The sequence below is a fragment of the Acomys minous genome (assembly GCF_964271855.1).
Source record: "Acomys minous genome assembly, chromosome: 5".
In the NCBI taxonomy this organism is placed as follows: Eukaryota; Metazoa; Chordata; class Mammalia; order Rodentia; family Muridae; genus Acomys; species Acomys minous.
Genome location: NC_140494.1, coordinates 78,645,759 through 78,660,156, shown reverse-complemented (window position 1 = coordinate 78,660,156; position 14,398 = coordinate 78,645,759). Strand labels below are relative to the sequence as shown.

General features: G+C 43.4%; 1 protein-coding gene across 2 annotated transcripts in view; it reads right to left on the bottom strand.

Moving 5' to 3' along the window:
* Positions 1-6,467, bottom strand: part of SLC36A4 (solute carrier family 36 member 4) — a 34,313-nt gene extending 27,846 nt beyond the window's left edge. Inside the window, exon 1 of one of the 2 annotated variants that reach the window (XM_084781654.1) lies at positions 6,311-6,467. In XM_084781654.1, coding sequence (XP_084637780.1) covers positions 6,311-6,356 — 46 coding nt within the window. In that variant the 5' untranslated portion in view covers positions 6,357-6,467. Of the gene's footprint in view, positions 1-6,093; positions 6,188-6,310 lie in introns of those variants that run through there. The other variant, XM_084781655.1, reaches the window with a different exon arrangement.
* Between the last annotated feature and the right edge of the window lie 7,931 nt (positions 6,468-14,398).

Genomic DNA, 14,398 nt, shown 5'->3' with positions numbered 1-14,398 from the left:
ACCCAGGAAACATTAGCCACGACAAACTAAAATATTCCATTTCTATACTTCCTTGCTTTCAATCCATTTTCTTATTCCTCATGTCTGAACATCTTAGCAAGAGTTAATTATTCCAGGACACTCCTCTGACCTTCTCATAACAAGGTTTAAAGAAATGAATCTATAAAAGGAAAGCAGTTAGCAGGTCAGTAACTCCGGAGTCCACGTTGATGTAATACTTTGACTCTGCCACGGAAGCAGGCTAAGTCCTGCCCAGTGCATAAATAATGTTCAAAAGCAGCTGAAAAGTCCCCGTGGCTTCCCATTGTTTCAGACTTCATTACAGGACTAACAGTACATGCTAGGAAATAGTTATCTCCTTTAACTAAACTAAGAATAGTTAAAACAGCGTCCAAGTTCTAGAGCTGACGCTATTAGCCTAACGGACACGAAGTAACCAACCCAAATCTAAAGAACTGCAAGATACTCTCATGGTAACACCAGAATAGCTGTATCGCAGTCAGAAGCTACAACTTAAAATGTTCATTAATAACCAAGCCACGTGTCCCAGAACCTCGGAGGATGAGACCTGCTATAAGCAAACTCAGTCACTTAGACCCTCAGAAACTCCGTGAATCGTTCACTGTACAATGTGAAGTTGTACTTTGTTCTGATTTTCAGGACACTGCACATAAACGCAGCAGCAGCAGCGTCTTGCGTGTGGCTGACTAGAAAATGCAGCGATGTTTTCTGACACTTACATGTAGCACTAACACTGGCTTTGGTCAGGAGACCACACAGCATACGGCAGGCCTGAACCTCTGCCTGTTGGTGAGAAGACATTTAATAGTGTGTTGCGTTTAATCTAACGAGTCCATCCTGTCACCTACCATAGTATGGTGTTTTACACCCTGTTTTCCATACTGACTACCTGAAATCCAGAATGTATTTCTGGGACACACACACTGCAAATACTTGGAGACTAACCTCTCGTAGCCAGGAGCCGCTGGGGAGTTTTAAGCAGAGGCGTGAAGTCAGCTGGATGACCTCTTTCCAGGGCCTCTGCTATATCATATACACACGGCCACTCACAATGCTACCTCTGGTCTGACTAGACGAAGAAATGAGACAGCAGGCAGGAAGTGTGGAGCCCACTCCACAGTGCATGACCCATCCCTGGGCAGCAGTCTCAACCGTGCTGTGAAACAACGCTACAATTATACTTTCTAGCATTTTAAAGTACAAATCTTTGACAAGAAATTAGAACTAACTTAATAAAATAATTAACAATGAGGATTTTGTAGCTACAAAATGTCCAATAAGATTGAGTTTGCAAAGATGGGAAGTTATACCAGCTATAAGGAAACAGAAATAGAAACTAATGCAAAAACCATTCTTCAAGACACACACACACACACACACACACACACACACACACACAAATTAGTATATTAATCTTGTAATAATAATCATGGTGATGATGATACCTAAAGACCCAACATGGTAAAAGATTTAAAAGAGTTAAGAACACATGAAATGACATCTGAATCCTCTACATCAAGTAACTAAAATTACATGAGCCTATGTAGTTTACACATAGTCTGTTATTTGCTGATGTTTTGAGGTAATTTATGGCCAAGCAGTAAATTACACAGTCAAGATAAAAGGCTGTTGTAAAACAGATAAAGTTAATAATGCCTGATAAAATACTATTAACAGTGGATTTCAAACTACTGGGGCATAATTATTTCTATCTACAAGCTAACTTGTGGGAGAATAAGAAGCACTCATCTGATTCAGTATTCTACACCTTAGATATAATATGCATCGTATGCACATATGAAGGAGACTTGAATTAGGCAGACCACAAACGCTCTCTCATAGCACCCAACTCTTGCTTCAGCCTCATTGTGCACCCTAAAAATCAGCTCACGCTCCAGTTGTAGCTAAAGACTGACAAATGTAACAATACCTAGTGAAGAATACAGCGCTCATTACTCTCACCCAGTAATTCTACGTCTGACAAGCTAGTAATAAAGACACTTGCTGACACATACATTCTTTAAAAACCTGCTAAGTACCCAGCAATAAGCATCTTACTATGCTCACTAAGGCAGGCCCGCTCTATAAAATGCAACCCTGGCTTCACATTGTGGTTATGAGGTCTCAGACAAACAGGGGCAGTCATACGATGGATGAGTCAAGAGAGGGACAGCACACTCATACTACACTGCAGTGTTTAAAAAGAAAAGTGGAAATGAAGACAAGAAAATATACCAACGTGGGAACAAGCTAACAGGGTAGAGACGAACCACAGAACCATCTGTATCCTTTTCTTTTCCATGGAAGTATTAAAAACATTAAGTAACTGCTATATTGCTCTTACTATTCCAGCAAAATAAGAAACCACTTATATACTGGCAATAAGAATAAGGTAAGGTACAAAGTCTTTTATGAAAAATAGCATACAAGGGGCTGGAGAGATGGCTCAGGGGTTAAGAGTATTGACTGCTCTTCCAAAGGTCCTGAGTTCAATTCCCAGCAACCACATGGTTGTTCACAATCACCTATAAAGAGATCTGATGGCCTCTTCTGGCATGCAGACAGAATCCTATATAATAAATAAATAAATATTTTTTTTAAAAAAGAAAGAAAAATAGCACATGTTGCCACCCAACCCTATGAACCACTATCATGATCATGAAATAAGCCTACTTTATTCCTGTGGTTGAGAGAATATAGTATGTCATTGGCTTGTGAACTAAGGCCCAGCCTTTGAGTTTAAGGAGCCCATCCTCTGTCTCCAGCCATGCTCTCCACAGATGCCCAATGGTAAAAGGCCTTCTACAATACGTAACCCTTGGCCACTGTAGAAAATCAGAAAGCATGTGGGTAACAGTGTAACAGCACTTTCTAAAAACTTAATTATCTCACCATCCTGAAATGACCCCAGTAATAATTCAAAGTTCTTTTGCCTCCATTGTCTTTCTCTCTTTCCCTCTCTCCCTCGCCTCCTCGTCCCTTCCCTGCCTTCCCACAGCTTCAGGGCTACCTATATGCTGAGAACTTCCAGACCTTCCTCCCTAGACCTCAGCTTCCAGGAACTCTACACACAAACAAGCTATAAACCAAACTCCTCGCCTTCCTCTCCCAACCTATGTGATTCTACCCATCTGGCAAGTCATCTCTTAAGTCTAGGCTTTCAGGGATCATATCTATGGTTGATACCAGTTATTATTGTTTTTTTAAGAACAAAAACAAAAAAAAGCCTATGGTTTCTGTCAGGAGGCCTCTGATCTGTGTCCCCATGGACACTGTCTTAGGGCTGCCTGCCTGAGTATCCTCCCAACATGGCAGCTGGCTTCCCTTCAAGTTAGTAATCTTAAGGGAGAGGGTGAAGAGCAAGGCACAGGGCCTCTTACGGCCCGACTCTGACGTGGTAAACCATCACACCGGCCAAAAGCTAGTCATCCGAAGTGAGTTCTTAAGTCCAACACATACTCAAGGGAGAGAAAACAAAAACAAGGGGACCAAAAAAGGCTGGACACAACTATGAAACTGCCATGAGCACTCAACCCAAGGCACCGTCATTCCTCAGACATATGGGTACCTGTAGCATCCTGTCTTCCTTCACCCAGGACCCTGGGAAACCATGCTGGTCTACATCATCCACGGTCTATCACCTCTGTTTCCATCGCCACCACCATGATGGTCTGAAGAGCATGTTGGCCTGGTTCCTGATCAGTTCCTGCTTTTGCCCCTTGGTCTATTCTTCACCTGGGAGCCCCCATAACATGTCTCATGTAGACTAGGCTGGCTTCAAACTTGTTAGCAGAGGATGACCCTGACCTTCTGATCCCCACCCCGCTGACCTCCTGAGTGCTGCACCACCTGCCCAGTTTATGCACTACTGAGGGTCAAACCCAGAGCTTAAAGCATACCAGACGAGACAAATACTCTAAAGGCTTACCTACACTCCCCTCCCCCTCCCCCATAGTCCCTTTAAAAACCTAACTCATGCAGGGCCCACCCTTTAATCTTGGCACCTGCACCCAGGAGGCAGAGGCAAGCAGATCTCTGAGTCCCAAGACAGCCGGGACTACAGAGTAGGACGCTGTCTCAAAAACACATGAATAACCCTAAGTCAGTCATGTCCCTGAACATACTTGGCTCGCCCTCACTTCAAATTCCCTTTGCTGCTCTTTCTCCCACCGCACCCTTCACTGGACAGGCTGTGTAACTGCCTGACTGACATCTCTGCTGTTCACCTCTGTGTCTGCTTACTAAAAACAGTGGCCAAGGGAGCACATCCTGGTGGGTTGGTTGGTTGGTTGATGGTTTTTTGGGAAGTGGTCTTTTTTCATTATGTATCCTGTGCCCTCAGTTACACAATGAGACCTCGCCTCAAAGATCCAAAAAGTGGAAGGCTAGGGAGGGAAGCAACTAGCTTTTCCACTTAACAGATACAATACAGGCTGAACATGTTTCTATATCATGGTTAATAGTTAAGCAGTAGATAACTGTATGGCTAAATTGCACCTTAGCCTTTCTTTGGACATTTGGACAATAAAGACCTTGACCCTTATAAACGCTGCAATGAAAGTCGTCTGGCAGGCATCTGTATGTGTGCTGTGTGACTGAGGAGTACAAGTGTCACGGTGTGTGGGGGGGGGCAGACAGACAGAGACAGACAAAGAGACACAGAGAGGGACAGAGAGACAGGGAGACAGAGACAGAGAGAGAGAACACCACACTCTGGGCACTGTCTTTTCAACTCCCACCTTGCTTGAGGCAGGGACACTCTTGTCCCTGGTGCTGTGCTAGGCAGCTGGCATTTGGGAATGTGAGTGATTCTCTCGCCTCTGTCCCCGCTCTCAGTGTACAGTGATGACAGACTCCCAGGTCCCACTGCCTTATATGGGTTCCGGAGTCTGAATCCGGGTCATCAGGCTTGCATAGGGGTGTTCTTACCCACTGAACCATTTTCTCAGCCTCATATAAAGTTATATTGCAAGATTTACTTGTTTGAGAAATGTTCTACACATGCAATTGCTTAGTGAAAATATATGCGTTTGTGGAGGGAAGGGGCGGAGTCTGGATCTCACTCCGTGGACCAGATTGGCCAAGAACTCACCACGTGGCATAGGCTGGCAGTCCACTTGCCCCCATCCCATGAACACTGGGACTGCAGAAGTGCACTGCGACCACGGCAGCTTTATATGTGTTAATGGTAATATATACTATTCTGCTCCTGCCAATCCCCTGCCAATCCTCACTAACATGGGTTACCGATGAACTGAAAACTCAGCTGAACTTAGTTTGTAATAACAGGGCCCTACCTTTAACGAGCTACCTTTAATGGCAAGACAAAAGAACTTGCCTCCCTGAATTCCTATGAGGATCAAAGGCACATCCGCTAGCATGGTATACAGCACCCTGCTTGGCAGTCTGCTCTCAATGAAAGCGACACTTACGGTTTCTATCACTCTTGTTAACTCTAAAGAGAGCAACTATGAAGTGCTAGCACATTATTACAGGGCTGCCAGCCTATGAAGTAAAGTACGTTTTAACCTCTTTCTTGAGGATTAACATCCTGCATGGAATTAGAAATATTCCTAAAAAACGCAGTGTGCCGCTGGGAAGGCACCATTTTATCCTGATTCTGGCTTCTGTTTTCTCTCTGACAGCAGCAAACAGAAGCCAGGTCACCGCCCAGGTGTGTCCTGTTCTCCAGGAGGCAACGCCCCGTCCAGCAATTTAATGTCTACAACAGCTGAGCAGCGACTAGTCAAATGAGACTTCACCTAGAGACAGCCAGAGTTGCGATCTTGGCTTAGAAAACAAAACAATGGCAACTTCCTTAAAGCATCCTGGAAAAAAACAGAGTGGCAACAGCTCCCCGCCTCCCTTTGACGTGGACAGACAGGGCGACTCCCCGCGCTGGCGCACAGTGCTACAGGCATTGGCCCATGGACAGACAGATGCACAGAAAGACAGACATACAAGAGACGGAAGACCCGCAGGCAGACAGGCGTCCACACACACGGTGAGCGACCTGCAAGGCCCCGCCAGGCCTGGGAACCACTGTGCGGTGCTGTCCCCGGAGGAGCTCACCCCAGCCCGGGTCCGGGGACCCATCAGCCTCTGCCTGGGGTCTCTGCAAACCTCGTCACCCCGTCGCCCAGCGCTCAGTGCGCGCGCAGGGACGCCCCCGCGCGAGACACCGGGAGCCCGGATGCCGCTGCCACGGACGCGAAGGCCCGCGCGCCGGGACCGAGAACCCGAGAGACGCCCACGTCCTGGGTCGGGCTCCGGCCCCGCAGACACCCACCGAGCTCCTCGCATCCCGCCGCCTCCGCCGGCGCCGGCGCTTCCATCCCTCGGGGGTCTCCAGGTCGCTGCTGCCGGCTCTGCCGCCCGCACCGCCGAGCATGCGCAGAGCCGCCCCGAGGGGCGGGGCCCGGGCCGGCCTTGACCGTGGCCCACGCGGGTCTACGCCTCGCGGGGTGACAGGCGTGGCTCCCAGAGGGTAAAGACCGGTTCTCTGAACCCCGAGCCGTGGCGTGCCATAAGACAGAGCCTCCGACTGCGCAGAAAACAGGCAGCCTGCAACTCCGACGGCGACTGGCAGTCTTCTTCCACCCCAGTGGAACACTCCCAAACGCAGCTGGATGCTAAAGACAGCTGACGCTAGGGTTAAGGCTAAAAGGGAGATGTCCACCCTGCCAAGCACTACACTACATTGCTGTGTGGTTCTGGGAATACCCGAGAGCGAGCGCAATACAGTCTATAATCCACCGTGTTCATTGGCCATGCAGATGGAAGTCATTTCGCCACCACTGACAGTAAGCCACTGATGGCCAGAAGGGGTCTATCACCGCAACAGGAAGTCAGCCTGCATGCAAAGCTGGCTTTGGGTGGACACCAATAACTGTATGGTGAATCCACAGGGGGGGGAAAAAACACTTCTGATTAAAAAGACAAATGTTTAATTTTGAGATTGAAGATTGTGTAGTGGCTTACTGGAGTAACCCAGCACTGAGAGGAAGAGGCAGGCAGGTTTCTGTGAGTTCAAGGCCAGGCTCAGCTACATATATAAGTTCTTCCAGGACATAGAGAGCTGCAAACACAGACCCTGTCTTACATAAAATTAAATTATAAAAGACTACCTCTCATGGTGATAGATGCCTGTAACCCCAGCACTTGGGAGGCTGAGGATTAGGCTCCCGATCCTTGGCTTCAAATGATTTTCCAGGCCAACCTGAACTGCATGTGATTCTATTTAAAAAAAAAAATAAGTAAGTAAACAAATTATTTAGAAATTACTTTTTCACATCATAGTTATTTAATGTCAGGACATCACACAAAACTTTTTGTTTCTTTTCGGTGTTTTAGGGTCACTTTACGAGACGGATATGTATGTTTCAGTGGGAACTGGGCAGTCTGGGTTCGGGCCACTGATAAATCACAGCACATTCAACATTAAAACTTCCCAGATTGCCGGGCATGGTGGTGCATGCCTTTAATCCCAGCACTCGGGAGGCAGAGGCAGGCGGATCGCTGTGGGTTCGAGGCCAGTCTGGTCTACAAAGCAAGTCCAGGACAGCCAAGATAACATAGAGAAACCCTGTCTCGAAAAACAAAACAAGTCAAACAAACAAAAACAACTTCCCAAATTAAGAAAGAAACTGTTCTGTAGTGAGAATTTTGGTTTCTTTTATTAAAAAAAAACAGAAATATAATAGTTTAATAGTATAGTATAGTATATTGAAATATTATAATATTTTAATCCCAGGTGTGGGGAATATGAGGCTGCTTCACAGCATTGGATTATGATTTGTCTCACGCTCTAGCAGAGGCATGGTTTTGCCAGCTGCAGATAGTTTCTGTGATTGTGTGATGTCAACTGTGGTCTGAAAATAGAAAATGGAAAATCTTAGAAATAAAGAAGTCACAAATTAAGGTCACATGCCACACTCTGCTCTGAGGTAACCCTAACGCTGACCCTCCTTTGCCCTGTTTGTGAACCACTTCTTCCTGTAGAGCATTCATGCTGCAGCCACTACCTGCCCAGTGCTCACACAGTGTCCACTACCTGCCCAGTGCTCCCACAACATCCACTATCTGCCCAGTGTCTTAGTTTATCTTACCCACTACCATATTACCATAGAGCTGGCATCCAAGTGGAGGAAGAAGCCCGGTGTCCCAGTGCTGATCTCACACATGTCCTTTGTGTTATCAGTGCTGCCAACCCTGTCATTGACCTGGGTCCTTCATCAGTCAAGACCATACCACCACAGACTTGTCTACAAACCAACATGGAGGCATTTTCTCAATCGAGGTTCCCTCTTTTCAGATATGTCTAGAATTCTTTCAAGTTAACAAAACACAATCCAAACATCTACAAAAGAAAAATAGAACACCATGACAAAGTGAATAACGTGCAAGCAGCAAGCAGGAAAAACAGACAAGGCAAAATTAGGTATAGGTTCCATTTAGCAGCCCCAGAATACAAAAACGCAACAGAACTGAAGGCCTTATCATGAAAGGCTATTTGTTTCCAGAGCTGACTGGACCACTGATCATCAATAGCAAGTGAAAGCCACTTAAGCCAAAATATAGTATTATGAACTTAAAAATACTGAAAACATTAGTAAGATGTTAATCAATAAACTAACAAAGAAAACAATTCAAAGAATCAACGAAATGAAGAGCTGGCTCTTTGAGAAAATCAACAAGACTGACAAACCTTTAGCCAAACTAACTAAAAGGCAGAGGGAGAGTATTTAAATCAACAAAATCAGAAATGAAACATAATGACAGACACTGAGGAAATCCAAGGAATCATCAGGTCTTACTTCAAAAGCCTATATGCCACAAAATTCAAAAACCTAAATGAAATGGACAATTTTCATGATAGCTACCAACTATCAAAATGAATCAAGATCAGGTAAGCAAATTGAATAGTCCTATCACACCTAAGTAAATAGAGGCAGTCATCAAAAAACAAAAAACAAAAAACCCAGGACCAGATGAATTCTACCAGACCTTCAGAGAAGAGCTAATATCAATTCTCTGCAAACTGTTCCATAAAATAGAAACAGAAGGCACGTTACCAAACTCATTCTATGAGTCCACAGTCACCTTGATACCAAAACCACAGAAAGACTCAACAAAGAAAGAGAATTTCAGACTAATTTCTCTGATGAACATTGATGCAAAAATATTCAATAAAATACTCACAAACGAATTCAAGAACATGTCAAAACTATCATCCACCATGACCAAGGAGACTTCATCCCAGGCATGCAGGGGTGGTTTAAAATATAGAAATCCATCAATATAATTCATCATATCAACAAACTGAAAGAAAAAACCCACATGATCATCTCCTTAGATACTAAAAATGCATTCGACAAAATCCAATACCCATTCATGTTAAAAGTCCTGGAAAGAGCAGGGATACAAGGCTCATACCCAAACATAATAAAGACAATATACAGCAAGCCTATAGCCAACATCAAACTAAATGGAGAGAAACTTAAATCAATTCCACTGAAATCGGGACGAGACAAGGCTGTCCACTCTCTCCGTATCTCTTTAATATAGTACTCGAAGTCCTAGCTACAGCAATAAGACAAATAAGGAGATCAAGGGGATACAAATTAGAATAAAAGAAGTCAAACTATCAATATTTACTGATGATATGATAGTATACATAAGTGACCCCAAAAATTCTATCAAGGAACTTATACAGCTGATAAACACCTTCAACAAAATGGCTGGATACAAAATCAACTAAAAAATATCAGTAGCTCTCCTGTATACAAGTGACAAACAGGCTGAGAAGGAAATTAGGGAAACTACACCCTTCACAATAGCCACAAATAATATAACGTATCTAACCAAGAAAATGAAAGATTTGTATGAAAAAACTTCAAATCTCTGAAGAAAGAATTTGAAGATTTCAGAAGACGGAAAAATCTCCCATGCTCATGAATCGGGAGAATCACCATAGTAAAAATGGCCATCTTACCTAAAGCAATCTATAGATTATATGTAATTCCCAACAAAATATACCAACCATGTGGAAAAACAAAAAGCCCAGAATAGCTAAAAAAAAAAAAAAAAAAAAAAAAAAAAGATCCTGTATAATAAAAGATCTTCTGGAGGAATCTCCATCCCGATTTCAAGCTGTACTATAGAGCAACAGTAATAAAAACAACATGGTACTGGCATAGAAATAGGCCAGTTGATCAATGGAATCGAATCTAAGACCCAGAAATAAACCCACATACCTTCAGAAATTTGATTTTTGACAAAGAAGTCAAATTCATACAATGAAAAAAGATAGCATCTTCAACAAATGGTGCTGATCTAACTGGATGGCTAAATGTAGAAAAATAATAATAGATCCATATCTATCATCCTGCAGAAAACTGAAGTCCAAATGGATTAAAGATATCAGCATAAAACCAGACACACTAAATCTGTTAGAAGAAAAAGTGGGGAAGAGCCTTGAGCTCATTGGCCCAGGAGAAAACTTCCTGAACCGAACACCAACAGCTCAAGCCCTAAGATCAACCATTAATATATGGGACCTTATGAAACTGAAAAGCTTCTGTAAGGCAAAGGACACTGTCAACAGAACAAAACAACAGCCTACAGACTGGGAAAAGATCTTCACCAACCCTACATTGGACAAAGGGCTAATATCTAAAAAAGATAAATAACTCAGGAAATTAACCACCACCAAACCAAATAATCCAATTTTAAATATGGGGTACAGAACTAAATAGAGAAATCTCAAAGAATATTGAATGGCTGAGAAACACTTTTTAAAATGCTCAACATCCCTAGTTATCAGGGAAATGTGAATCAAAACAGCTCTGAGATTTTACCTTATACCTATCCAAATTACTAAGATCAAAAACTCAGGTGACGGCACATGCTGGCAAGAATGTGAAGAAAGGGGAACACTCCTCCGTTGCTGGTGGGAGTGCAAACTTGTACAATCACTTTGGAAATCAATCTGGTGCTTTCTCAGGAATTTGGAATAACTCTACCTCAGGACACAGCTGTACCACTGCTGGGAATATACCCAAAAGTTGCTCCACCATACAACAAGGACATTTGCTCAACTATGTTTATAGCAGCTTTATTCGTAATAGCCAAATCAGGAAACAACCTAGATGTCCCTCAGTCGAAGAATGGATAAAGAACCTGTGGTAGATCTACACAGTGGAATACTACTCAGCTATTAAAAGCAAGGAAATCTTGAACTTTGCAGGCAAATGGATGGAATTAGAAATTATCATTCTAAATGAGATAACCTAGACCCAAAAAGACAGGCATGATATATACTCACTTATATGTGGATTCTAGCCCAACATAGATGGCCTCTGAGAGCCTCCAGCCAGTGGGGGATAGGGACAGTCATGGATACTCGAATCTGGATAATGGGGAGAATGCTTAGAGTGTAGGGTTTTATGTAGTACAGGGGACACTAGATAAGCTGAATGCAGATATTAGGGGAGGAGTGCTGACCTTCTAAGGACTAGGGGAGGGAGGGAAAGGGGATGAGGGAGGGGACGGGATCGGGAGATGATGAGGGAGGGGTGGGATCAGGAGGTGTTGTGGCAGGCCGTGGGATTGGGGTATGTGGAGGGAGAAGGTGGTAATTGGGATGTAAAGAGTTCAAACTGCAGAACAAGCAGGTAACTTATGGGAATAGCTCTGAGACAGGCAGAGATATGAATGTAAACGCATAGAGAGGCTTCATGTTGGTCACAGATTCTCTGTGACTTATTACTAGAGGCCATTCTTAGTATGGCATGAAGGAAGATTTGCAGGTGTCTTTTTTTTTTTTTTTTTTTTTTTTTTTTTTTTGGTTTTGGTTTTTCGAGATAGGGTTTCTCTGTGTAGCCCTGACTGTCCTGGACTCACTTTGTAGACCAGGCTGGCCTTGAACTCACAGCGATCCGCCTGCCTCTGCCTCTGCCTCCCGAGTGCTGGGATTAAAGGCGTGCACCACCACGCCCGGCTTGCAGGTGTCTTATTTCTGCTCATACAATGAGCAGAGGAAGAGTCTTAATTGCTCTGCACAGCCCACACACCTCATACAATTATAATGCTTGTGAGAAATTATGTTTTCAGAACAAAAGAGCTGGACACTGATGCTGGATCAGACCTGACAGGATTCGTTCCTCTCAGCATGCTGGACACTGACATCCTGCATCCTTCTTGCTCCAGCCCCAGACGCCTCTGTTGCTGTTGCCCATCTGAATGGGACAACTTCCCATTGTACAAAGCTTCTGATCCGAATTAGTCCAGTATTTCAATCTGTCCCACACAGGACTCTTACTAAGCCTAGAATCTCTCAACATTTAGAAACTGAACCACCTTGCTTGCTTAACCATTTCCCCAATTTTTTGGGCCCCTTCTAAGGTATTATATGCCCTAATTCAGCCTGGAGAAACTTTGAGAGAATGATGTCCTATTCCTTTTAAGAGGGGTTGTGTGGGCTTCTGTTTGCTCTCTTGGTCTACAAATGCTTATTTTCATCGGGCAGTGGTTAAAAGTTATTATTGGTCTTATACAGAGAGAAAACTAGGCTGAACTCAGGGATGTCTCTCTTTTCCTTTATCTTTCATCTGTAGGTAAGGAGATAGGAGCTGAAAATAAAGGGGTATATAGAAACACAGAGGGAGGATAGAACAAAGGTAGATGATTAAACCTACTCCTTAACTCAAGGCCTTACTGTTACTCACAAAGAAGATTTTCTCTGTCGTTGGTATAGAATCTTGTATATTGATGCAAATCATGGTCATGTCAAATACTAGTCTGATTTAGCACAAGAATATATATCCTAAGTCTAACAGATAGATATGATTCTATAGATATATGAGGTTAAATTGATAAATAAGGTCTTCAAAAGCCTCAGAGACCCACAGAATATGGCAATTAAAGATGATTTTATTATTCTAAAGATTCTTTGACAAGACAAGTTAACTCCTGACAACACCATGCCAACCTCAAAGAAGATGATGAGCATCAAAGAACCTCCTTATAGAGTCGGCTTCAAATGTGGCAAACAAGCCACTGGGCAAAATGTCCTCCTTGCTGCCACAGACAGAATTCTGCCTAAAAATGGGCAAGCTTAAATGCAGGTAGAGTCGATGGCCAAACTCTGCCAAGACAGAGTAAGCAAGTCTTCAGTAGTCTGGCAGAAATATTTGGCTAGAAGGCGGAATATGAGGCTCCAATGTTATAGAGAGTGTTGGGTGACTGTTCAGGCAGTAAACTGTCTCAGTCATTTTTTCATTTTGGAAGCTGCTAACCTGTACTGCCGGTTTACTCAGGCATTTAAGTTTTATTCCTTCTCAACTCTCTGAAGGGGGTTGAAGACCAGATAGTTTAGTTTTACAATCAAGTTTAGTTGGTTAGAGGATAAGACCTTTTTAAATCAAGATAAAGTATTTTAGTTGATAGAGATGAGATATGATAGATATTGGTTTTCATTCAGAATTTTAGACTCACCAAGATAGGAAAGATGTTTACTTCAAGTTTGCCAAATGCAAATAGCCAAATCACTATGAATGTAACATTTATATAACTCATGACTGTCTTATGGTTCTCCCTGCTGTATATAGTTTGTTTTATCCATGTGCAATAAAATAAATATATATGGTTGTTTTTTGTTTTGTTTGTTTGTTTGTTTAGTTTTTTGAGACAGGGTTTCTCTGTGCAGCCTTGGCTGTCCTGGACTCACTTTGTAGACCAGGCTGGCCTCGAACTCACATGATCCACCTGCCTCTGCCTCCCGAGTGCTGGGATTAAAGGCGCGCGCCACCACCGCCCGGCTGTTTAAAAAAAAACAAAAACAAAAACCTTGATCTTTAAAATTGGAGAGAGAGGGCTGGGCGCTTAAGAGCTTGGGCTACTCTTCCAGAGGACCCGGATTCAATCTCCCAATAACTCATCCTGCAGGTCACAGCCATTTATAACTTTAGTTCCAGGCCATCAAAGGCCTCTCACGTGAGTGGTGGACAGACATACAACCAAACAAATACACCCATACACGTAAAATCAAAGTTGAAGAATAAAATTTAAGTGTTAATAGGTGAAAGGACACAATACTATCTAAAATATTTTTCCTTAGATAGGATATGTGGATATAAGAGCGTCTATTCCATTTTGAATTTCTGCCTTAAGGAGACGTAAAATAATGTTTAATTATTTTTAATAATATTGAGCCTGAAGGTGCAAAAATAAACATTAAAAACCGGAGTCTGGGGTGCTGTGTCACGGCGCAAAACAAAGCCGTTGAGCATGCGCAGCGGCAGACCGGCGCAGACTTTCCATGTCACAAACAGGCGCTGCGCACGCGCAGACTTTCCTCAACGGTCTTTGAACAGGC